Source organism: Ptychodera flava, chromosome 3 (genome assembly GCF_041260155.1).
Source record: "Ptychodera flava strain L36383 chromosome 3, AS_Pfla_20210202, whole genome shotgun sequence".
Taxonomy (NCBI): domain Eukaryota; kingdom Metazoa; phylum Hemichordata; class Enteropneusta; family Ptychoderidae; genus Ptychodera; species Ptychodera flava.
In genome coordinates this window covers 9,028,737-9,054,535 of record NC_091930.1, presented here as the reverse complement: position 1 = coordinate 9,054,535, position 25,799 = coordinate 9,028,737, and the positions used below count along the sequence as shown (strand labels likewise).

The window sequence follows — 25,799 nt, the reverse complement described above, 5'->3', positions numbered from 1 at the left end:
ATGTTGCTTTTATCTTCCATTCAGGTCCACTCTGGTCTGGTGAGCTTGCTTTACTTCAGAGATATTGTGCCGGAGAGCGTCCTCTGCATATCAGTGAGCAAAGTGTCAATGGGATAGCGTTGTCGACCATGCTTAAAAGTTTACACTTCAATGACATTGTAAATAGAATAAGTGAATCTTTGTAATCCTCGCCATGGCAGAGGAGCAAAGTAATACTATCAAGCCACTGAACAGTCTGTTCCATGATTTAGCACAGGAACTAAATACGGGCGATGTGGATGTAATGAAGAACCTACTAAGAAGAAAGCAGATATCTGAGAGAGTGTTTGACCAACTCCGCACTGGGGAAAGTGTCTTCTTTCATCTACTGAGTAGTGGTTTGATTGATGCAAATAATTTAAGTCTGCTTGAGGCAGTGTTCAAAAAGATGGGGAAACCGCAATTGAAGAGAAAAGTCGTGGAATTCAGGCAAAAGTATAACCCTGTTTCTGGTAAGCATTATGAGTTATTAACAATAGACTTCGTTTGCTTCTGAGAAGAGATGCGAATATTTAATTATTTTACAATAGCATTGTTCATTCGGAATGCATCTCCACGTCACTTGAAATCCATAAACAGTCACATACGTGGTTCACACCTCATACAGCGATACCATGTCCGGAGTAGGTATAATAAATGAAAAGACTCTACCACTGTTGCTAAAATAAGGGTAAAAATGTCGTCTTGATATACTGGCTGTACCTACAATTGGTGTAACGTATCACGGAAATAAGAATAACGATTTTCCTGTCAACTACGACATATACACAGGTTACCTTTTTATTACAGAGACTAAACTTACTAATAGGGTGAAATCGTATTTATGCAATGAATAGGGTCATTTATACACTTTTGGATAGTATTTGTTGCATAAAGGAGTGTCATACACTTTGAGGTACGGCCATTGGTATCCAATCCATAGAGGTATTTAATTAAGTGGTCTTCCTTGCTACCGAAAACCAATCAACACATTTAAACGACCCTTCTTCTCTTCAAAAACCACGGATTGCTAACATTTCATTAACTCTAGCGGCTAATCTTGTTACCATTTACAGGAAAAGACTTGTCATAATCTGCGAGACACGTTACTTTGTACCGAAACGTGTCATATTTGCATTATTGTGCGAAGATGAGTACATGCATATCTCATTCATGCATTTAGTTTAAACTCTTATCCTTGTCACTTTCAGGTACCGTATTCAGAAAATTATAAAAAAGGTTCGGCAAGAAGCCGACATTTCTAAGGAAGGGACGCAACAGTAAGTGTACTCTGCTTCCAATTTTAGTTTGAACTATTTTACAGTAGACAAATAGGTACTTGATGTAAAAGACAGGTCAAAGGGCAAGGGCAAATTTCATGCAGACGTTACTAAAACAAGTGGACTTTAAAGTTCTAACAACGTATGTTTTCAGAGAAATATAACATCGGCAAGGCTATATCGTGTTATTTTAATAGATACAGCCGTCCACACGACTAAGGAAAACTATCTTCCGTGTGAAGGAAATAATGGGAAATGTGGAATACTCGCATTAGACATATGGCGTGTTTAACACTTTGTCATAGAGTTGATTCGAGTAATTCGGCAGTTGGAAGTGACAGAATTAGAAACAGATCTTGTAATATGTTCGCAAAGTAATGATTTTAGAATACCAAAGACTCTAATCAGGATAATGTTATTATATACAATGTTACTATTTTAAAATATACCAGTGTATAAGCAGCACAGCCATCTCAGAAACTTGATTTAACAATGCCTTTGGACACTTTTTCCCTCTAGTACTATACAATCACGTTACCAAGTGACTATTTATAAAAACAAACGTTTCTTTATTCTACTTTAAGATTTAAAGGCAGACGTAACCTGTGTGGTCGAAGAAACAACGCAAGAAGACGGGACCATTAAAGGAAAAAACAAAGCAAGCCTTAAGCGGCCTGACCTGAAAAAACTAAAAAAGAAAAAGAAAGAGAAAGAGATTGAACTGGCAATAAAAGAAATAGAATCTAACACTACTGAAGTTGAAATAGGAAACGTAAAAAAGAACATGCAATTAGACGCACTAATATGTATCAGACGATGTATGAATGAACGTTATAAATGTATCATTGAAAGAAATGATCCGGATCTGTTAAAGCAATTAGTTCAGACTTTTGCGACATATAATGCAGAATTAGACGAAATTCATCCGGGATGTCTTATCTTTTGGCTGAGTTTTCTTTCTGAGCAGAATCTTAATTCTTTCTGGCTGGAATACGAAGCCGGAAAAGTTGATGACTCTCTTACTGCTCTTTTCGTAACGCCTCAGTTAAGAAGGTTGGCTGAAAGGGCTGGCTACACTGTGAGCATGAGACTGAAAATAGACGAGGAGAGTACAAGACTTTGATCAAGAGCATGCGTGGTAAGTATGTGGCTTTAAAAGAAGTACAATAGCTATGCTAATAGAACCTTAATTAGTCTCCCTTGTGCATAGTACTATGATTTGCTAAAACGAACACGAGGTCTGAGTGTTTGTTATATCGCGCTAAAGCCCTGTTCGTTAGGGCACCATGACAGTGAAAATGGGCTAAAATCGCTCTGGAAAGTTGCTGAAGAGAAATAAAATATCATGAAAGAAGTGCATAAAGAAATGAATCAAAATCAATAAAACATATATAGTACAATGGCATTTAGTACATTTAGTATGTTCTTTTTAAATAAGTTACTCTGGGACACTGCCTCAGAATTTGCAGCAAACATATGTTTTTATCGACCAACAATGTTTTAGTCATTTCTTTTGGCACGTTGATTAACAAAGCCTGTGTCCGAGCTGTACAGCTTATTTTTGATAATAATGCAACGTGCCCATCTTGATGTTATCTGCTGGTACACGTACAGTAAAGTTTACACACAGTTTGTGCCATAGAATGCCACCAGGAACACAGCTCGAAGCTTTCATGTGATTACTTGTTTTCATGGAGAAATCTGATAAGTTGAAATTTACAAAGTAAACTTGGTGTTCGTCTCTTAATAACGCCAGACATATACATGTAGATATACGCAGCAACTTAAAACCCCCTTATAGACAAAGACAACTTTGAATTAATACTCTATCAAGAGTTGCTTTATATTTCAAACGAAACAATTTCTTTTGCTCCTAGTAAACACCTATTGCCTGGTCATGAGGGCTATAGCGCCCGTCTATTACCCCGAGGGGCCGTGCGTTACCAGAAACACATCGCTATTCCCCGAGGCCGTAGGCCGAGGGGTATAGCGATGTGTTTCTGGTAACACACGGCCTCGAGGGGTAATAGACGAGCGCTATAGCCCGAATAAAGACCAGGCTATAGGTGTTTTATAACACACCACATGCTCATGGTGTATTGTTATATAGTTTTTAATCTGTTTTGATATTTTGCACGGCAACAATCCATTGTGACAAGTTTACCGGGCGATGTTTCCACAGCGGTTTCAGTTGTACGTACGTGGTACCACTATCTTTCAAAAAATATTCTAAGCATACCTAGCGACATCCTCAGTTGCACTTAAATCTTTTCCGTCGATGAGCTGTTCAAGTTCCTACGCTGTTGGAATGTTGGAAAACGTTGGAAAATCTGTTTCAGAGAATGTGTCGTCACCTATCCCGAACGCACATCACGTTCTAGTCACCCGCCATTGTTGCAAAGCTGCAGACGACACTACGGTCACGTGACCGGGCACTTTTCCAAATTTGGTCAGAACTATTTCCCTAGGGAAATAGCTTTTCAAAAATACCCTCTGACGTCACTTTTGTCGATCCGATGGGGACTAGACGTATCTATTTTCTCGTCACGTGACGTATTCTGACGAATCGCGACATGGAATGAGCATGTGGTGTGTTCTCAGAATTGTAAAAGCATTTTGTAAAATAAGCATTGCATTTAGTTATTGAGTCGTATGTTCATTTCGTCATACTCATTCAATGTTTTATTAATCACACCTTCAACATTTGTTTTTTTAAAGAAATGCAGTCTGCTGAGATTCGGTGCAGGTATGACAAGTTGGATACATACGTGACGAACAATATGCAAGGCGATGAGAGAGTTAATCATTTGATTGAACTCTCAAGATCAGATCCAGTTGTTGATATGTTACGACAAGAAGATTTTTTTTTTTCCTGCCTTTGTATCCTTTTATTCAGAGAATTCATATACTTTTCCTCCAACTGTAACGAGGGCAACTGAATATTCTGTGTTGCACCATGCAGGGATGTATTTTAAGGAAAATAATGTGGAAGTTAGAAACCATAGAGAATTTGTGAGGGCTAGATTTAGTGTCATAGGGAAGTGTCTGTATGAGAACATCACAAAGGAAAATATTGGTATATTATATCCATCATGGATTGATGAGAGTATTCCTGATTTAGAATCATATCTGTTCAATTTGTTGACAAAGTCTGAAGATTGCTATACTTTTCAAAGCAACTATGTATACAGTTATATCATAGCTTTGTATGTGAGCGACATTATAGCACTGTCACCCCACAATGTTCAAACGTTAATCAGGGAAGAGAGAATGAAGGTTCTGCAAGCCAACCTCCCTTATTTTTTCCCATATATCGTTGGGATTTTGGGTGACAAGGCATCAAATTTCCTGAAAGAATTTATTACATTCAGCACAATGCCAACTTCAGTTGATATTGATGACCTAGAGTTGATTGGCAATTGCTTGTTTGAATCGGTTTGTCGCTCCGAACATGCACAAGATATTGAGAAAATAATAGGAAGGGGCCACACTTTAGATCTGTCAGCTTGTATAGGAATATCAAGCCAAAGAATCCATGCTCTTTCTATTGTTTTGCAAAACACAGCCTTGATTAGAGACGTAAAACTATATTCAGAGATTGCTGAAACTTCCCTTTCAAGTGAATTCAAGGAATGTCTCAAAGATATCATTGCAGATCCGTTGACAGTTAATAGTTGTACAATCATAATTAACACGTCTTTTGACTTAACAGTGGCAGCAAAACTGTTGAGGGTTCTACCGCTCTTGTGTAAACATACTAAATCTGGATCTGCCGATGGTAAAATTCTACAGTCAGACGTAAGATCTATAAACATTAAGGGGAATGTTAGCACGAAACAGATTGATAAATGCACCATTACGATGATGATAGAGGCATTGTCTTCGATGCATAGTTTAGAAAATCTAAGCTTCTCAGGCTTGGGAGACATATATTGTGAGCAGTTTCTACTCTGTTTGTTTAAAGAGTCTGTCAAGCTAAATATCGACACATTGTATTTAGCTGAAAACGGGTTGTCATCGAAACATTGCACACTATTACTAAACGCGCTTAATGCAATGCCACGTCTTACAGTCTTGGACCTAAGCAGAAATAATATTAACATTTCAGGGTGTACTTTGTTGCTGCCAGTGAAAGAGAAAATACATGTAACTATATCTGGTAATCATGTTGCGCAGGATTTACTTGAAATTCTGCCATTGTGCGCAGGTGTTGAGGGAGTGCAGAACATTAGGCCCCAGACTCTTGAATCACTCAAAGATGTATCAAAGTTGATACAGAGTTTGAAGACTATTAGCCATATCAATTGTACAAAATTATCCGCTAGCCAATTGGAGACTATCTGTCAAAATTTATCGATACTTACAGACCTTAAAGGTCTTGACCTTAGTCATACAGTTTTAGGACACAGCGTTGTCATGCTGCTATGTGAAAGTCTAGAATATTTAAAAGAGCTTGAAAAAGTAGACCTGAGTCATTGTCGTGTGAGCATAGACGAACTGAAAAGCCTACTACAGCACATATCTTCGGAAGTGACTGATTTGAACCTCAGTCATACCAATTTGTCATGTGTCTTTCTTGACACTTTGAAACGTTTCCAACATATTCAGCATCTCAACCTCAGTAACAACAACCTTAGATCATATGATCTAATTTTTGGATACATACCTAAGTCGGTGACTCATTTGAATGTAAGTCATAATCATCTACATGGAAAATGCTTTGACAAATTGAGTAAACATACAAACCTTCAAAGTTTAGATGTCAGCCATAATAAACTTACATCTGATGACATAAGACTCATTTTCAAAGCAATATCAATATCAATAAGATATCTTAATGTATCACAAAATGTGGTAGAAACAATAATGGACCTAAAACACCTCGTAAAGTTAGAAAAACTTGATTTAAGCCACAACGTGTTACAGATATCATTGAGAACAATATTGTATAATATTCCACAGACACTTAAATATTTAGATATCAGTTTCAACAAAATTAGAAACGTTGATAAAGTGGGTGAACTGTTGCTTCACCTCAACCAGATGATTGGTATAAATTTGAGTTCAAATAGACTTGGCGTTCCTGGAGTAAAGATATTGTTTTCTGAAATTGAGAACTTTGATGTTAGTTGTGAGGTCGATGTTAGTCGCAATATCACTGGGCTACAAACCAATATGTCTCACATTTCAAGCCGATCTCCCATATCTGCTGTTTTACCTGATTTTGACAGAGACAAACTGACCACAAAGGATGAAAGCTTGCAAGTGTTTTTGAAAAACATTTCAAATATTACAACTGTAGAAATAGCACCGAACGTAGATTGGTCCTTAGCTGAAATGTTGTATGATTTATCAGTTTTTTCGAACCTGGCAAGCTTAAAACTGACGTCATTGGATCCAACAACTTGCAGCTACTTATCTAAACCTTTAAAAACCTTCAGTAATTTGGAACGCTTGGATATTAGTGGTAGTGTAATTGATAATCAGAGTGTTGATGTTCTTGGTAATTCGCTTCTTCTGCTAAAGAAACTTCAATGTGTAAATCTCAGTAATTGCAACATTGGCATGACGGAAGTAGGGATCCTACTTTCCATTTATGAACGTCATATAAGTCACCCTTTCATTAATGTTGCCCATAATTTACGTTACCTATCATCCATTTTACCATACGTAAAGGAACAATTACCTGAGCCATACAGTGAGACTTTAGATTTTGATTCAGATGAATTGCTTGTTCACAATTTGGCTGGTATAACACAAATAACCGAACTGACAAAACTTACTGTGAAAGAAAAACGTTGGGCTGAAAATGAGTTTAAATACTTTGTACAAGGGCTGTCTTATCTTGACCTTACGTACTTGGATCTCAGTCATAATAACATTGGAGATAGTGGTGCAAAAAGTTTGAGTGAAGATATGATGAAAATGAATAGACTTACTTATCTTAATCTTAGTCATAATAACATAGGAGAGAGGGGTGTGAAGAGTTTGAGTAAAGACATGATGAAAATGAATAGACTTACTTATCTTAATCTTAGTCATAATAACATAGGAGAGAAGGGTGTGAAGACCTTTAGTAAACTGATATGCCATATGAGTGATCTTACACACCTTTCTCTTAGTCATAATAACATAGAAGACAGTGGTGCAAAGAGTTTGATTGCAGGGATGTGGTGGATTCATAGACTTACTTATCTTGATCTGAGTCATAATAATATAGAAGACAGCGGAGCAGAGAATTTGAGTGAAGGGATGAGGACAATGGATGGACTTACTCATCTTGATCTTAGTCATAATAACATAGGAAACAGTGGAGCAGAGAGTTTAAGTGAAGTGATGAAGTTAATGGACGGACTAACGTATCTTAATCTTAGTCATAATAACATTGGAGACTATGGCGCACTCGGTTTGAGTGAAGGTATGGTTAAAAGTAATGGACTGAGTTATCTTGATCTTAGTCACAATAGAATTGAAGAAAGTGGGGCAGAGAGCTTGAGTAAAGGGATGATGACAATAGAAGGACTTACCTATCTTGATCTTAGTCATAATAACATAGGAGACAGCGGAGCAGAGACTTTGAGTGAAGGGATGAAGTTAATGGATGGACTTACTCATCTTAATCTTAGTCATAATAACATAGGAAACAGTGGAGCAGAGAGTTTAAGTGAAGTGATGAAGTTAATGCACGGACTTACTTATCTTAATCTTAGTCATAATAACATAGGAGACTATGGCGCACTCGGTTTGAGTGAAGGTATGGTTAAAAGTAATGGACTGAGTTATCTTGATCTTAGTCACAATAGCATTGAAGACAGTGGTGCAGAGAGCTTGAGTGTAGGAATGATGTCAATGTATGAACTTACTCATCTTGATCTTAGTCATAATAACATAGGGGACAGTGGGTTAGCGAGCTTGAGTGAAGGGATAATGCCAATGGATAAACTCACCCATCATGACCTTAGTCATAATAACACAGGAGACACTGATGCTGAGAGTTTGAGTAAAGGACCGTGGTTAACGCATCGACTAACGCATCTCGATCTTTGTCATAATAACATAGGAGACAGTGGTGTAGCGAGTTTGATTGCATGGATCACTTCAATGTATAGACTCACTCACCTTAATGTTAGTCATAATAATATAGGAGACGATTGTGCAGAAAGATTACGTGAAGTGGTGTCAACTTACAAACTAACTCCTATTGATTTAGTGATATAATATGATATATTAAGCCCTGACATTGGACTATGTTTCCTAGGGCAAGACGTAATGGTCTCCTGCCCCGAGGGTACATAGTCTCATGTTTGAGCTATAATGTTTTATTACATACCTCTCTTACATAATTTAAATCCAATTTTTTTGGATGTACATAACAATAACAATTTTTATGTCTTACTAAATGACAAGCCTAGAAACATGTTGACTTGTGTAAAAAAATAGGTATCAACGTTTGAATCCCACAAAGAAAGTGTACCAAGCTCCTTAGCAGTGCATCATTCTGGAAGAATTCAAAATCAAAACCAGGGTATAAAGAAAATTATTTTGAACGATCTCCTTCAAATTCCAGCATCCCTGGTTATCGGCCCGATTTTCCGTGAAATATCATCATTTGAACCGTCTGTTATTTGATCATGAATGTAAGTGTGGGTGGCCATAGCTATATGTTTGTCATTGTTTTTTCAATATTGCATCAAATGTTAATATTACGGAAAACCAATTGCCAAATATCTACAATAATCTCTGACAAGCAGCTTTGTGTCAGTTCCACACTTTCACATGGAGAAATTGTTATGATGGCGTGGTGATAAGTGTGTTTATTAATCTTGTCATCAAATATGCTTCATTTGGCTTTCAAATCAGTCATATTTACAGCAGATTTAGTGTTCGTTCAAGTGATAAGACGGCATTGCTTTACATATGAGGTTAATCTCGATCATTATGTCATCAATCAGGGACTGACAATTTAATATCCAGACAACCTCCTGAGGTTTAATGCAAATATATCATTTTGTACGCATAAATCGGTATTTCAAAAGGCGTGTCTTGTACTGGTAATCCTCCAGTGGTCTTGTGAATGAAATGGTATAGAGTACACGTAGTGTAGTACAGTGCAGCATATACCGTTCATTATCGAATGCCTCTTCCCTAGCTATGAAAAGTACCTATGAAAAGTACCAATACATAAGAATATCAATGAACTTCAGCAGGCCAATGTCATATAAATCTCGACAAGGTTCCCATTTACTTACTGACCTTTAACAATAGCGAAAGTTCTTCTAGCAGCTGAGAATAGAATCATATCTTTTGTATATAATGTTATATATATGTATATTGTACATAGTGTTTTATATACGTATATGGACATGTTTAAATAGTGTTTTATATACATCTATATACATACATAAATAATGTTTTATATACATTTGTGATCTTAAAATAGAACGTTGATCTCAGAGTTGCTATCAAATAAATTCTTTGTATTCTAATTTACCTTTTAAGAAATCGACGTAAAAGCTGTGTTGTAATTATCCTCATTGCAGACAAGGCTCAAATTTATCTTATTTATCACTCTTTAAAAAATCGACGCAAAAGTTGTGAAAAAATGATATTGTGAAATATTCTTACGTACCACTTGCTTTACTTCACATTGTTGTCCATGTCTGTATAAGGAGTCAGCATAACATAATGTGTCCAAACAATTTTTCCTTGTTTGTGTTTAATTTGTTATCAGGGATTTGTAAAAAAACTGAACTTTAAACTGTTCATTTGGATAATATTTATACGTGTTAAAATTACTTAATTTATTTTAAGAGATACAATTTTTGCCGTCCTATCAAACCTTGTCTGGCACACAATAAGCCAGATTAGATATGCATTAGTTTCAAAGCAAATATTCAGGCCTGTTTGCAACTTTTTCAGCTTTATAGATGATGTGACTGTCTTTTGAAGTAACTTTTGGCTTGACAACGATATCATCTTCGAAAATTCGGGTATGAGCTCTTTACTTTTGAAATGTAAAATATACACACATAGCGCCAAACAAGATGTATGTTCATTCCTTTCATTGCATGGCAAGGGTTAAAGAAGTATTCGTGACATGTTTTTGTAATCATCACATTAGGTCTTTTATTGGCTTGTGAATTTTGATTGATTCTTTTTTGTGCATTTTATTGTTTCTCACATTTCCAAGAGATGAACGTCTATTTAAGAATTTTATCACACATGTACAGTCATACTGGATTGCACTGTGTGTAAGACAACTGTATAGCCAGCATTAGCGTTTCATCATCAACAATACTGATACTATTATCCGTTATATATAAAATAGACCAAGACCCAAATGTTAAACGATTTATATCATGCAGTTTTTGAAGAAGCGTGTTCAAAGCCTTGAATGTAAATAGCCTTAAGTTTAGATTGTGATTAATACTATTGTATAAATTAACTTCATGAACGAAATGTGATGTTATTTTCTGTTTAAAATTTTTGTCATTGTAAAATATGCAATAATATGCAAATCAGCGCAACACTTATAAACAAAGCTAGACGCCAAGATCACCAGTCTACACAATGGTAGTTTCGGCAAAGAAACTGCTTTTAGGGCCATTTTGTAAGAATCAAGCACAAATTTCATCGTATTATCTCAGAGTATGATGTATTCGTATTTCTTGATATTTATGTGAGACAAATGAAGAAATCAAGATGACTTGCAAAAATACTTGGACATCAGAAATACAATATCATTAATTGCTTTGCCAAGAGTTGTGTTGTGACTGCTTAAAGTAATAAATATCACCCTAGTGGCATTGTAAAAGTGTGTTTATTTAAATTTTCCTAAGCTGACAGACACAAAATTTAGTAATGTTTGGCGCTTATTAGATTGACTCCCATTGGCGACCACAGTATCGTTTAGCCGATTATTCCAACTTGAGAACACTCAAAGGTAGAAACCAAAGTGGCATTAGATTGATGATTGCTGAAATACCGATACCTAATTTCATTGTTGAGGAAGACATTATAAATTGGTATTTCTAAGAATCCGCTCGGTAAAAGGACCATGAATCTATGTGAAATGGCACAATATTCTCTTAACACCGGGGCGCTCTTACATTAAAATGGAACAAAGAGGAATAGTGATTTTGATCACCCTTCTAATTTTTTTCGCCAAATGGAGAGAAACTTTGTTTTTAACTTTAGCAAGACCTGTAAGAACTTTTGACCAATGATTTTATTGAAAACCGTAAAACGTTTACTTCCTGTTTCTGCTCTTCCGCATGAAACGTTTCAAACGCCCGGGTTACTTTTGCTGTTGACCGAGCTATGGCCTATCGTGTAACCCGTTACACCCTCTGAAACGGGTAACACAGAATTGGCCCATTTGCAATGTCGATTAAATTTTCGAATTTTCATTTTAGTGTTTGTGTCACACACCAAAAAAGAGCAGACTTTGGCAAAGGCATGGGTGATGTCCGAAATGCAAAAAACGTTTAAAGTCGGAGGTTTAAGTATGGTTGGCTTGATTACCTGAAACACACATACTTGTACAGCTGTTCTTTATGCTTACTATGTCTAAATTGCAGTTCCCAGCGATGTTTATGTATCTCGAGGTAGACCAAGACGTGAACAAACTATGACATTTAATTGCAGATACAAATCTCAAGGTGTTAAATATACAATGAAATAAAATTCATGTCTTATAATTTGACGATCGTGATAAAAATGCAGTTGAAAATTAGAAAAAAGCAAGACTTTATCCCAATTTGAATACAGTGGCTAACAAAATTACAAAAGAAAACTCCTAAATGATTTAAATTGTGAAATTTGACAATGAATTATCTAGAAAACGTTTATTGTTTTCCTCTTAATTCAAAGTCAATTGCAAACGAATCCCGATGGTTTGTGGGATATGCTGTATGACTGGAACTTACCAGGGCTCCAGACGCTACAATTTCAAGCATCAAAACAGATCTTTAGCATTCTCACGAGTCAGAGCTATTTTTGCTCCACAGATTACAGGTGAACTTACACGATTGATGCTGATAAGTGAACGAGAGTGGAAAATTTTCAAATTCACCTAAGATTCCCGGATGCATGTCCCAATGAACAAGCGTTCGAGAATCTGTATTTTAGGACTGTGCACAACATGTTTAGAGCAATAGCTTAAAACGGCGACAACTACGAACGACCAAATAAGGCAAATTTGATGGTCGGCCTATCAACCGTCACTAAGACGATGGAGATACAGCGACTAAATAGTAAGAGAGAGTAAACGGTATGTTTTCAACTCACTGTAGAGAAGACTGGCTGTGGAAGCTTGCCACCTTCCTTTGTATTTAGTAAATTGGAAGCCCTGGCCTATGTTACACATAATTCATACACGCACACATTAGGTGATTTTATCGAGTGCTGCTAAGCAGAAAGAAAGCTCAACACTTAAGAAATACGAACACGGTTTTATCGATAACAGTAATTCATTAGTTTTTAATTTTTTAGACTATTTACTCCTACTCCGCTTGTGCACAGACTTCCGTAACAAATCTCTGTGGTAGCGTGAGTAGCTGATGGTTTACGACGATGAGACTACTTGGTACAGCGGTAAGATTAAGAATAGGGGGAATATCCCTCAACATGAACACCGTACGTTTAATTAATAAGTCAGATAGATTATAAGATTGAAAGATATCTAAGGACGATATTTTTAAATTTCGCGGAAAATGCAATAATAATACAAACAGATATAAGGAGAAGCTAAATGTTTAATATTTATATAAAAACTTGCTAGACAAACCAAAACAGGGATTATTTTCTTGTAAAAACACCACAAAAATGTGTGGAAACAAAAATAAGAAGAAATCTTGATCACAAGTAAACCGGCAAAAATAAACATATAAATAAACTCGTCTGTATATAAAAACATGACAATAAAAAGATACTTAATCAAAATTAATATTTTTATGAATAAACAGATAACTTATACGTATTTTGGAAAAAATAAATAATTATGCAGAATCCTGTCTCGTCGCAGTTTAACGATGACTGGCTCACATTGCATACACACGTCACAGACTGTCGTACTTTATTTGAGATATCAACATGTAATGATCTGACAGATACATGATTGTTCTTTGAAGCGTACTACTATGTAATTAACCTGTTGTACAGCACGTGAGCACATTCAGTTCACATCTGGTTCACTTAATCTCCTTGCAAAACAAAGAAGATAATTAGTACAAGTTTATATTTTGTTTTAGTTTTAAATTCACTTAAATTGACCGTAAATTATCATTGTCAAACAGCTAGATCAGCTGGTTGTAGCTCCTGATGCGAATCAATCAACCTGTAAACAATTAAGGATGATTTTTGAAGCGGAATATTTATCATAAAAGCAATCTAAGTGTATCGTTCAGTCTGACCCACCTTGCAGGCGTTTCCAAACATTTCCCGCCAAAAGAAATTGCGAGTGTGGATCGACTCCTTAACAGTTCATTGCTGGTTCCAAAATGAGTTCAGAATGCATAGCCCGGTCCGAACGGAAAAGAAAAAGCCAGGTCCGAAAGGGGAATGAAATTGCCTCTTCACAGCTAGAGTAAGTTTGATGCCTTGCTTTTCTAGGTATTAAAAATAGATTTACGAAATATTTCCAAGGAAGTTTATAATTTTCTTGTGTTTACATTTATTTGTTCTTTATGAAAGGTTATTACTAGTGTAAAACGAAGGTATTCATTTTTTGTTGTTGTTTATGCTTTTTTGCATCAATATTTTTGTTGCTACAAACAAAGCTTGTGAAGTAACTTCTCATTGGTAAACAGTCAGGGACAGTAAATAATTATAAGGCTTTTATGCACAGCATGTTGTCGACCGTAGTCATACTCTATGTATACGCCTTTACACGCGCCTTTGAACGCAATTGGCACTCCTATTTATACGAGTACAGGACTTCTTGTTATTCACCCGAGAAGATTTTGAGTTCGGATTGATGTTGTGTCATATACAATAATGCTTTTATAGCAGAGGCCATGTGTTTGATTGTAGTGCTGAGGTAAAGAAGTATATGTAGTGATAAACATAGTCATTTGAAAAGGAGAGAGCCTCAAAGGAATGACATTGTATTTAAACGATTTACAGAATTATTTGTTGTCCCTTGATATTGACCATCCTTGTTGTACATTATCAATATAGAGCTACATGTACTGACCTGACCTGCAGTACTGTATTTAGGTGACATGAGGTGCAAACAAGGGCAGTCTGCAAAAGAAGGGGCAGATATTCCCCGACCTGACCTTAGAACGAACGTGCCTGAATTCTGCAATAATGGGTTCATGCAAGGACAAAAAATGACCTACCAGGCTTTTAGCTGCACACAGCATGGTAATGAAGATTATGTATATATCCCGCTTAAAAACTACATCATGATATAAAAAATAATAACAGTAAATGCATTAAAGCAAGTTGAAGCATAGCCAGACCGTTTGTGGATAAATTTTAGACTATACTTGCTGAGTAAATGTACCCAGGAGCACTTGCGGCAAAATGGCGGTCGGTCGTAGTTGCTATTTCCATGCATGATATTTCCGCATGAGTTCTGTAAATTTGCAGCTCGTTCGACATCACAGACTGCTATCAAAATCTCATCGGTATACGCACACGTGTTATTCTGACCACATATGGGATTTTCGGTGCAGCAACGCGTCCAGGACAGACATGTAAACGTAAGTACCACTAGCATTACGTGTACACAATCATTTTACGCCTATTATGTATTTATAATGGTTTAATACTGACGGTGCACGCTCATGATGCAAACTATCTCTAAGCTGTTACCCCGACAAGATCTCCTAAATTGTTACATTTACAATACATGCAGCCGAAATCTGACCACGTACTAACGCTTTGCGGTAATTCAGGCATGTCGTTCATGTGCATTGTGTCCTAATTTCGCATTAAGTAGGGAGAGTTTTAGGTAGTATTTGGGTCATATGTTGTGGTCATCGGGAAAGCTTAGGTACATTACGCCGTTGGTTTGTTTGAATATCGATGTCAATAAACCAAAAACATGTGTCTGTGTGAAGTGATCCCCAGAGCCAGCATTTGTAAATTAAGCACAAGCATCTTGAGCCTGAGCTTCACCTTCTTACACCCGTGACGACTTAACTGCTGATCAAGGGTTGTAAATAACAGTAAACGATTTACGCCCCGTGTTCAATATTTATAAATTACACCGCTAAGCAACACCGCTACATATATAACTATCTTGCTCAGTTCCTTTAGCCACAATGGTTGCCATGGTAACATTTTCACAAAATAAATAGAGTCGTTGATATCAGCGTCGTATATTACCGTATCCCATGACTTTCGTGAAAATAAGACCTACTTTTACTCGCCTTTTTATTTCTATATGATTATAATAACAAATTGTTATTACTTTCAGAGCGATGATGAAGTTAAAAAGAGGCATGCGTACTGAGCTTTCATAGTTTCTCTTTGTTTATGATCTGCCTCTTTGCGTACAGTCTACCGGACCATTAGACAAGGTAAGCAGACCATTTCTCTGTTTGTTCACAAAGTTTCATAACGAAAGTTGTTAGACATGAAATGCACACCGACAAGGTTAGCGTAATTGTACTGTTATGAAGGTGATGGAAAATACATGTGAAGATATCCATGTATTATTATCTGCAGTTTAATGACTTCATGCATGAGTTAACATGAAATAGCCTCTGCAAATATACATTTATGAAATGACAATATAATGCATCGTTGCACTTATCTTTTCAGGTACAACGTCGTTGTTGGTTTGGAGAACAAACATCAATTCAGGAGGCACTGCGCTTGACATTTTCTTCCTGATATCAGTGACGGTAGTATCCGTATAGATTTGGTATTTTCGAGCCTTGCCACGATAAGGCTTACATGTCGGTGATATTGTAACTAGTATCAGTGAATCTGATTGATTCCGCGCCATGGCAAGGGCTCCATGGGAAATTAGCTCGCTGAACGTCTTGTTCAAGGAATTAGAACGAGCAATGGATTCGAATGATGTGCGGGAAGTGAAGAACCTACTTAGAGGCGAGCAGGTTAATGAGGAAGATATGGAGAAGCTCAGCAAGGCAACAGATGTCTTCTATCACCTACAGAAACATGGATACATAGGGGAATGTAACTTAGTTCTCCTTAAGAACCTGTTCCAACAGATAGGCAGAGGACCATTGCAAAGAAAAGTAGAGGAATTCCAGAAAATTCACAATAGTAAGTAGTACCTGTTATTAAGTGCAGAAGTTTTGTGTGCAGTTTGGCTCTTTGATAATGCCTTCGCACAGAGACACATCTTCACTGGGCTTGAAATCAAAGTTTCACACCCAATCGTTTTTGATACCATGTTCCAAGTTGTGTGTGACATGATGGAGAAACATTAAAAGGTTGCCAATAAAAGGTAAAAAATGCCGTTTATGGCACCACTTTCGAAACAGCGTTATACATTTGAGGGACTTTAAAACACATCTTTTTGTAATTTATAGTAAGCAACGACATATCCATTAGATATCAATGTCATCGCAGTAATAACACCGGGCGCAATCGGTGTCAATGGGATTTCAGGGGGTCATCTATATTGTTTGCCCTCGTTATTTTCATCAGGGGAAGAAAAACCATCTACAAGTTAAACATGAAAAAAGAATTATAGGATGATATCAAAACCCATTTTATTGACAGTCTAGCAAAGAGAATCGACGCTTAACAAGTGTATACACAACCCTGCTTTCTTCCATCAGTACTCATTGCACCAAACTTGATTAACTTCAGTTGCATTGAAATTTAGTCTTTGTGTTCTCGTGTTATGATTGAGACTTCGTTCATATGTTCCTGATACCCTGTAATGTATTTGCATAATGTTGCTTTTTTTCCCGCGGGCATGGTGAGTATATTTGCTGAAAGTTTTCGTTAGCCTCTGAATTATGCAGATGGATTTATCCCTCTATTATTATTGCATTTAGGTACCATCAGCAGAAGATCAACAAAGAAACTCAAGTCGAAATCGCACAGGAAGAGCCCGTACAGTAAGTAAACAAACATATGCTTGAAAACTCTACTGACGAATATGCTTGTTCTAAGTTTCAAATGTGCTTCGTCGCCATGTGACTGCAATAAAGATAAGTTGGGCTAGACAATCAAGGAATGTAGATTAAACGTGCACACTAACATTTTATGCAATGGAAGCAGTATCCAATAGGTAGACACAAAGGTGGGTAGATCGATATATATTGGTAAGAGTAACGTTGAACAGATTTTGTTAATGCATATAAATTGCTATAAAATGCCTACCTGCATATAAATTGAGCAAGCTTCAACACATTCAGAACTCTGCTGCTCGTTTGGTAACTGGACGGAAGATGGGCCGTCACATTGTTATGACATCTATACTCAAGGAGTTACATTGGCTCCCAGTAGAGGAACGAATCCGTTTTAAAATTCTTTGTTTGGTTTTTAAAATTGTCCATCAAGATGAATTCGTTCCAAATCACTTATCAGAACTCGTAACAATTTATATCCCAGTACATAATACCAGAAGGAGTGTCGGTGTAAGATTGAATCCCTTTTCTGTCAAAGATCACGGGAAACAACTTTCTAGAACATATGGTGACAGAGCTTTTAGCGTGTATGCCCCTAAACTGTGGAATAGTTTGCCACCCGAACTTAGGATGATAAAGAAATTCGCTCTTTTTAAGAAGTCTCTTAAAACCATTATTTTTCGTCAATGCTACTGTTGACTTGGATATAATTTTTACCTGCATATTTTATAGTTTATTTATTTTTTATCATTTTTAGTGAAATTTTTCAAATTACTTTCTTTGCTGTTTTTAGGTAGGATCCTTTTGTCTAGATTTTAGCTTGCTTGATTTTATCGATTGTTTTTAATTACACTCTTTCCTCTGTGAGTTATTTTGTATTTTCTGCGTTTATTTTAGTTCTTCCAGTAATTTTCTGTAATGTACAGACCACTGAGACAAGGTGTGTAGTGGTCTTTAAACAATAAATTATTATTATATTATTATTTTAGGGGAATTTTTGAATTTATTGTTAATATTAATGATATGTATTATTTTTCCCCTGTACTTTAAAATAACTAGACAAAAATTACAGCTTCTCCCTAAAGTAAATGCCGTATTTCTTTTTTTATCGCTAAAGGATTAAAAGCAAAAGCTTATTTCGCGATCGAGGAGACAAGGTGTAAAAAAGGGAATGGAACAGAAAAAGACGTCATAGACCACGAGACACGTAATTTGGAGAAACTGAGGACAGAAGTCGAAATAAAGAAGCTGGAAGGGGAAGCACAAGAACTTGAATTGAAGAAACTTCAGAGAAAAGTGCAGATTACTCAAGAAGAAATAAAACTAGATGCAGTAACATGTCTCAGACAACACATTAATGACGTTTGTAAACGTATCACTGAAGAAAAAGACCCCGCTTTGATTCAGCAATTGACGGAGAGGTTGAAACAATTTAAGGCAACTTTAGAAATTATTAGTTCAGGGTCTCTTATCTTCTGGCTGAGCTTTCTTTCGGAGCTCGATGTTCAATCTTTCTGGCAGGTATACAAAGATGGAAAAGTTGACGACACTCTGACTGCACTTTTTGTTACATCTGAGTTACGTGCTTTGGCTGAAGCGGCGTGCTGCACTGTGAGAGTGACACTGGAGATAGATGAAGGAGAGTATATGAAATTGAAAGAAAAACTGCATGGTAAGTATAGGGTAGCAAATGACATACAACAATTTCGATATTTCTTCGATGGTTCCTATACGTATCATGATGCAGGGCTAAGAAGCACGTTTGAGTACTTGCTGTATGCCCTTACCCTTTTCGCTAAATCACTATGATTGTACAACATGACTTCACTTTTCTTTTGACAGTTGCTTAAGGAGTACTTTTTTGTAATTACATTTGTGTATATTTGCCATCAGGTACATAACTTGAACTTTTCACTTTATTTTCTATTTATAAATGATAATGAAACACTCTCTGAATTACATAATAACAACGGCTCTTAAAATTTATAACAATCCCATGGCTATTTCTCCTAGTAGCACCAGGCATATGAATAAAGTTTATCATAACAAGTGAAAAGAAGGCTTTTACCGCTGGTACACACATATTGTACTTTCCATTGGTGCACTCTTTTGACCCTTTATATTTATTGCATTATAATGCACCTTTCTCAATTTCCTTTAAAACTGAAATAAATTTAAAATGTGATCAATGTAAATTACATTCAGTTGATTTTATTCCGCCAAACTATTTAATGCTTAACATTTTTTCTTAAAGAAATGGCGTCTCCTGAATCTTGGTGGAAAACAACGTATTATGACAAGTGGGAAGTATATGTGATTAACCATGTACAGGACGCCGAGAGAGTTAATCATTTGATAGAACTCTCAACATCAGATCCTGTAATGCATATGCTGAGACAAGAAGATTTTTTCTTCCCTTCAATTATATCCTTTTATTTCAAGAATTCATATACTTTACCTCCAACAGTAACAAAGGCAACTGAGTATGCTGTAATGCACAATGCAGAGATGTATTGTGAATACAATAATGTGGAGGTTGACAACTTCAGAGAAATTTTGAGTGCTAGGCTTTATGAAATAGGAGAGTGCCTGTATGAGAATATCACTATGGAAAATGTTGGTAAATTGTATCCATCTTGGCTAGATCAGAAGAAAATTCCCAATGTAGAGAGACATCTATTTGGTTTGTTGACAAAATCTGGAAATTGTTACTGTTTTCAAAGCAAGTATGTGTACAGTTATATCATAGCTTTGTATTTGAGCGGGATTATAGCATTGTCACCCAATAATATTCCTCTGTTAATCAGGGAAGAGAGAACGAAGATTTGGGAAGTCAACCTCCCTTATTGTTTCCCTTATATAACTGGGATTTTGGGTGACAAAGCATCCTATTTCTTGAAAGAAGTTGCTTTATTCAGCTCTGTGCGAAGTTCCGTTGACATTGACAGTGTAGGCTTGATTGGGAATTGTGTGTTTGAATCAGAGTGTCCTGCTTCCTATGCCAAAGACATTAAGGAAGTGCTAGGCTATGAAAATACTTTAGACCTATCATCTTGCATATGGATCTCTTACCAAAGTATCCATGCTCTCTCTGTTGTCCTACAAAACACAAAATTGATTAAAGATATACAATTGTATGCAGAGAGTGACGAATCGTCCCTCTCTAGTGAATTTAAAAAGTGTCTTGAAAATATTATGGAAGATCCTTTGACCGATGACAGTTGTGAAATCAGAATACACAATTCGTTTGACTTAAGTGTTGCCGCCAAATTGTTAAGAATTCTACCACTCTTGTGTAAAAAATCTCAATCTAGATTTGGCGATGGTACGACTCAACAGCCAAACCTTACATCGTTGGCCATTGAGGGAGATCTTAACTTGACTGAGATTGACAAAGGCACCATCGAAACGTTCATAGAGACATTGTCCCATATGAATAACTTAGAAAAACTCAGAATAACAGGATTGGGAGAAAGGTTTTGTGAGCAGTTTCTACACTGTTTATTTGAGGAGGCTGTCAGTCTAAATATCAACACATTGTGTTTGGTTGGAAATGAGTTGACGTGGAAGCATTGCAGTTTATTATCAGAGATATTGCCTTCGATGCCTCATCTCAGAGTTTTAGACCTAGACAGAAACGGTATTGGCAGTTTAGGGTGTTCTGTGTTGCTGCCTATAAAAGATGAGATACATGTTCGTGTAGCAGGTAATCAAATTGCTCAAGGTTTACCAGACATTCTCCCATTGTGCACAGGTAGAGCACAGGGGCAATTCAACATTGTGGGTTTCAGGAAATTGAATCACTTAAAGATGTAGCAAGTTTAATTAGAAGTTTGGAGAATGTGAGTCACATCAATTGCACAAAGATATCGGGCAGTAAATTAGAGACTATGTGTCAAAACGTGTCACTACTTACAGACCTCAAGGCCATTGATCTAAGTGGTACGGTTTTAGACGAAAATGCTGTAATGTTGTTGTGTGACAGCATGAAGTATTTAAAAAAGCTTGAAAAGGTAGATCTGAGCCATTGTTCCATAAGTAGATGTAAAATGAAAGCCTTACTTGAGAGCATCTCTCCAGAAGTGACTGATTTGAATCTCAGTCATGCCAATATATTGAATGATTCGTCCTCTTTTTCCAATATGAGCAAACCAACGCCTGTGTTATCGGATGCAACCACTTGGCCCTTTTTACCTGAAACTTTGAAGCGTTTCAGGAATTTGAGACACTTGGACATAAGTGCAATAAAATCGATCACCAAGGTGTTGCTGCTCTTGGTAACTGTCTACTCTTGCTGGAGAAACTTGAGGACGTAAATCTAAGCAACACAAACATTGGCATGACGGAAGTTAAGGTTCTTCATAAGATTCAGAAGCAACATATCAGTCGCCCTTTCATTAATGTTGCCCATAATTTACCTTATCTATCATTCATCTTTCCATACATAAGAAACCAATTACATCGGTCATGCAGCGAGACTATTGATTTTGATTGTGATGAATTGTTTGTCCACTCTTTGACTGGTGTCATGGAAATAGCTGAAGTTACTGTCAGAAACGAACGTTGGACTGACAAGGACTTTAAAGGTTTTATAGAAGGGCTAAATTACCTCAACCTCAAGTTCTTGGATCTTCGTCGAAATAACATTGGAGACGCTGGTGCAAAGAGCTTGAGTGAACGGATGAGGTCATTTAGTGAACTAACATTTCTTGACTTAAGTCATAATAACATAGGAGACAAAGGTGTAGAGAGTTTTAGTGAAGAGACAGGGTCTATGCTTAGACTTTTGCATCTTGATCTTAGTCATAATAAAATCGGATATCGTGGTGCAAAGAGTTTGGCTGAAGGGATGGGGTCAATGGGTGGACTTACCCATCTTGACCTTAGTCATAATAACATAGAGGACAGAGGTACAGAAAGTTTAAGTGAAAGGTTGTGGTTAATTCATGGACTTCGCTATCTTGATCTTAGTCATAATAACATAGGTGACAAAGGTGCAGAGGTATTGGGCGAAGTGATGAGTTTAATGCATGAACTTACTCATCTTGACCTTAGTCATAATAAGATAGGAGACAGTGGTATAGAGAGTTTGAGTGAAGGGCTGTCGTTCCTTGATGAACTCGAGCGTCTTGATCTTAGTCATAACAACATTGAAGACAGAGGTGCTATGAGTTTGGGTGAAGGGATTATGTATATGATAGGACTTCACTATCTTGATATTAGTCATAATAAGATAGGAGACAGGGGTGCAAGAAGCTTGAGTGACAGGGCGTGGTTACTGCAGAGACTTACCCATCTTGACCTCAGTCATAATAAAATAGGTGACAGTGGTGCAGAGACTTTGAGTGAAGTGGAAACGTTGGTGAGTAGACTTGTTCATCTAGATCTTAGCCATAATAATCTACGTGATAGAGGTGCAAAGCGTTTAAGCGAAAAGATGGCGTTAATGCTTAGACTTACTTATCTCGACTTGAGTCATAACAACATAGGATGGAGTGGTGCAGAAAAATTGTGTGAAGGGATGATGAAAATCCCTGAACTTACTCATCTTAATTTTAGTAATAATAATTTAAAATCAGGACAATGTGGTGCGGAGATATTAGCAGAAGTTTTGAAGCTAGAGTATGAACTATCTCACATTGATTTAGTTACATAAAAAGGAGATAGTGGTGCGAAGAGTTTGAGTTAAATGATGAGGTCAATATATGGACTCGCTCATCTCAGTTTTATTGGTATTGTAGAAGACAATGGTGCAATGAGTTTGGTAAAGGGGTTAGTTGTGTAAATATACATCGCCATCTCAATCCCTGCCCTAATAACGTAGAAGATAGTGGTGCACTGACTTTCAGTGAACTGAAAAAGGTCAACGAATACACTTACTCATCTCGATATTGATAATAATAGCACAGGAGGCAGTGGTGCAAAAAGTTTTTGTGACGGAACAATGATATAATCCATGGATTTTCTCATCCCGATATGAGATCTTACACCTGATGACACGCTTAGAAACAGTGTAATTGTATGCAGAAAATAAAACTTTTATATAAAATATTTTTAAGTGTATCTAAGTAATTATGTCGTGGTCCCATGAAGGGCATCATCCGGAAACAAGCCAGTCCCAAGTCCCTAAAACATATTGTATTTTAAATGTTTTAAACCATCTTGTCAGATGACCAACTAGTCTTGCTAATGCCCTGCTTGAGAAAAAAAAGATCTCAAGCTTGGCCACGAGACATTATCGAATGCAGAAAAAGATAGAAAACGCTGAATCAATCTTTCATGTTATGTTATTAGTTGTTGACAAAATTGAGTTTGAATGCCACCTAATTTCTCAATACTGTATCAAATGGCTATATCGAGATTAATCAATCGTCGATATAAATCTCTACATAGTTGTCTTATAAGTACATGTTGAAAGTGTCGTGATGTTGGTATGATCATGCATTGTGTAAATTTCACTAAATATCACTTAAACATTAACAAAAGAGCCATATCTTCAACGATGTTTGTCAACGGGATACATTTCTAATAGCTGTGGGTTGCAAAGCAAGGAAGTTTCACACTGTAAAGCACAATTATGGTTTGGCCTGAAAACCTTTGTTATCAGTAGCAATTGTGAACCTTTTTACAGGGAACTGAGGTGATCAGGTAAAGTACATCGACAATAACAGTACTGAGGCGAGTGATCTTCAGTAAATTCAGTAAGAGTTATGTCATATAGTGATTCAGTGTCACAAAGATGACATGGAGATATTTTTCAATTAAAATGCCTGATCTTTTCGGCCATTATGTATACATTTTGTATATTTTAGCCTTTTACTACTATTTTTTAAGATGTAAGAAGGGATCTCTATTGATTCTATATATGTTTCTTTCTGAGATCCTATCTCTCTTTTAATGTCTCTTGCCTAGGCGATTTGTAGAATATTGTACATCGAATAAACACATGTTATTATAAAAGTGTGTGATTAGGGTAGTTAAAAGACAACCGTTTCTCAAAACGTTTTGATGCAGAAGATAGAATTTCGTCTTTGTAAATATTTTCATTGGTACACTTTAATTGCTTTAGTATAAGCTTAAAACCTTATAATCAGTGATCAAATTCGAAATAACTCTTTTAGATAGCTTCTGGAATATGAACAACTGTTAAATTTGTGCATATTGCTGTGGAAGGTTCTTGTAAGCTCTTGTTAATGGCTTAAAAGTAGAAATAGCTGACAATGCTGTACTTCATCAGCTAAACAAAGCCAATTATATGGCACAATTGTACTGTTTGGAGGAGAATATCGATAATTTGTAGTTTTTATGAAACACTGGTATTATTTTTACTATAGTACAAAGTACGTCACTGATTTTGGTCACTCAAAAGATTAGCGACAGCATTCCTAGTACAAGTTTAAAGTACATCACTGACTTCAATCAATGATATTATATTGAAAGTGTATATTGTACTTGATATTTCATGTAATTCTATTCACTACGTGTTTCATCTTGTCAGATATTTAAGAGCTTCTGATTCCTACCTTAATTTTCGAATGAGACACAGCTCGTTCTTACATCAAAACTAGCGAGACAGTAATACACACTATGAAGACGAGTGAGGACTTTTAAAAAGTTGTACGGTCGATATGATGACATTGTGGCCAAATATGACACTTCTGTCTCTCAAATGATTAGTGACAGCATTCCTGGCTTTGACTTATTACAGTGATTCATATATTGTATCATTTCATACAATATTTAGAGATTTTGGGACCAATCCTGACGGGTGTGTCATGCTAGCAGGGTACGCTTATCCATTCCTGACACCCGGTACCACCACTAACGATCAGTGATTCAGGATGGTCATACTTAACTTTGTAATTCATAAATGTCCCATGGACCTTGCAATGTATTACCTTGAATGTAAATGTTTATTTGTTCAGTTTATATTGTCTTGTATTGTCCTAAAAGCAAACTAGACTTCAAATACAATACCGCTAAATACTTTATCCTGTTTCATATACTAGTCTACTGATTTTTGATCTCAATTGTTTTAAGCTATATAATAAGTAATGATCGTTAAGAATGAACATTCTTTTCATTGCTCTTTTCCTTATTAAGAAAATACATGCCGAAAGTGTATCTTTTGTAGCATTTCTCGGTCTAGTTCATCAGCTGAATTTAATTTCAGAGTTTTATTTTTGTGCATTCCTTTCATACATTATTGTATTGCATATGTTTTGATTCGATATGCAAGATAAGTGACAGTGGTTTAGAGGAGCAAAAATAAATAAAACTAAAACCTTTAGGCCTGCATGCTACTTTTCTAAACTTTAAAAAATAATTTTTTAACTCTTTTACCAATTTCTGTCATGTAATTTTTTTATTGATGATAATGCTTCAGAAGTGTGTGAACTACTATTTTTTTTTGCAAATAAAAATACGTCTTAATTGA

General features: G+C 36.3%; 3 protein-coding genes across 3 annotated transcripts; all 3 read left to right on the top strand.

Annotated features, from left to right (window-relative positions):
• Positions 1-193: 193 nt before the first annotated feature.
• LOC139130323 (NLR family CARD domain-containing protein 3-like) lies at positions 194-16,131 on the top strand. The gene is made up of 4 exons (XM_070696080.1): positions 194-474; positions 1,230-1,298; positions 7,421-8,149; positions 16,074-16,131. Exons 1-4 carry the CDS (start codon positions 194-196, stop codon positions 16,129-16,131), a joined length of 1,137 nt encoding a protein of 378 aa, XP_070552181.1.
• Positions 14,833-20,727, top strand: LOC139130322 (uncharacterized). Its single transcript, XM_070696078.1, has 7 exons — positions 14,833-15,007; positions 15,727-15,829; positions 16,074-16,544; positions 17,288-17,350; positions 18,480-19,034; positions 19,830-20,026; positions 20,677-20,727. The coding sequence occupies exons 3-7, from the start codon at positions 16,259-16,261 to the stop codon at positions 20,725-20,727; spliced, it is 1,152 nt and encodes a 383-aa protein (XP_070552179.1). The 5' UTR covers positions 14,833-15,007; positions 15,727-15,829; positions 16,074-16,258.
• On the top strand, positions 19,654-25,799 carry LOC139129492 (protein NLRC3-like). The gene has a single exon (XM_070695125.1). The coding sequence runs from the start codon at positions 21,702-21,704 to the stop codon at positions 23,016-23,018; it is 1,317 nt and encodes a 438-aa protein (XP_070551226.1). The 5' UTR covers positions 19,654-21,701; the 3' UTR covers positions 23,019-25,799.

Excerpts from the sequence above, each read along its gene's own strand:
- LOC139130323 (XM_070696080.1), top strand. The coding sequence starts at position 194 with ATGGCAGAGGAGCAAAGTAATACTATCAAGCCACTGAACAGTCTGTTC. Across the intron at positions 475-1,229 it reads GTCGTGGAATTCAGGCAAAA|GTACCGTATTCAGAAAATTA; the intron begins GTATAACCCTGT and ends TGTCACTTTCAG. Across the intron at positions 8,150-16,073 it reads AGTGTAGGAATGATGTCAAT|GTACAACGTCGTTGTTGGTT; the intron begins GTATGAACTTAC and ends TTATCTTTTCAG.
- LOC139130322 (XM_070696078.1), top strand. The coding sequence starts at position 16,259 with ATGGCAAGGGCTCCATGGGAAATTAGCTCGCTGAACGTCTTGTTCAAG. Across the intron at positions 16,545-17,287 it reads ATTCCAGAAAATTCACAATA|GTACCATCAGCAGAAGATCA; the intron begins GTAAGTAGTACC and ends TATTGCATTTAG. Across the intron at positions 17,351-18,479 it reads GCACAGGAAGAGCCCGTACA|GATTAAAAGCAAAAGCTTAT; the intron begins GTAAGTAAACAA and ends TTATCGCTAAAG.
- LOC139129492 (XM_070695125.1), top strand. The coding sequence starts at position 21,702 with ATGACGGAAGTTAAGGTTCTTCATAAGATTCAGAAGCAACATATCAGT.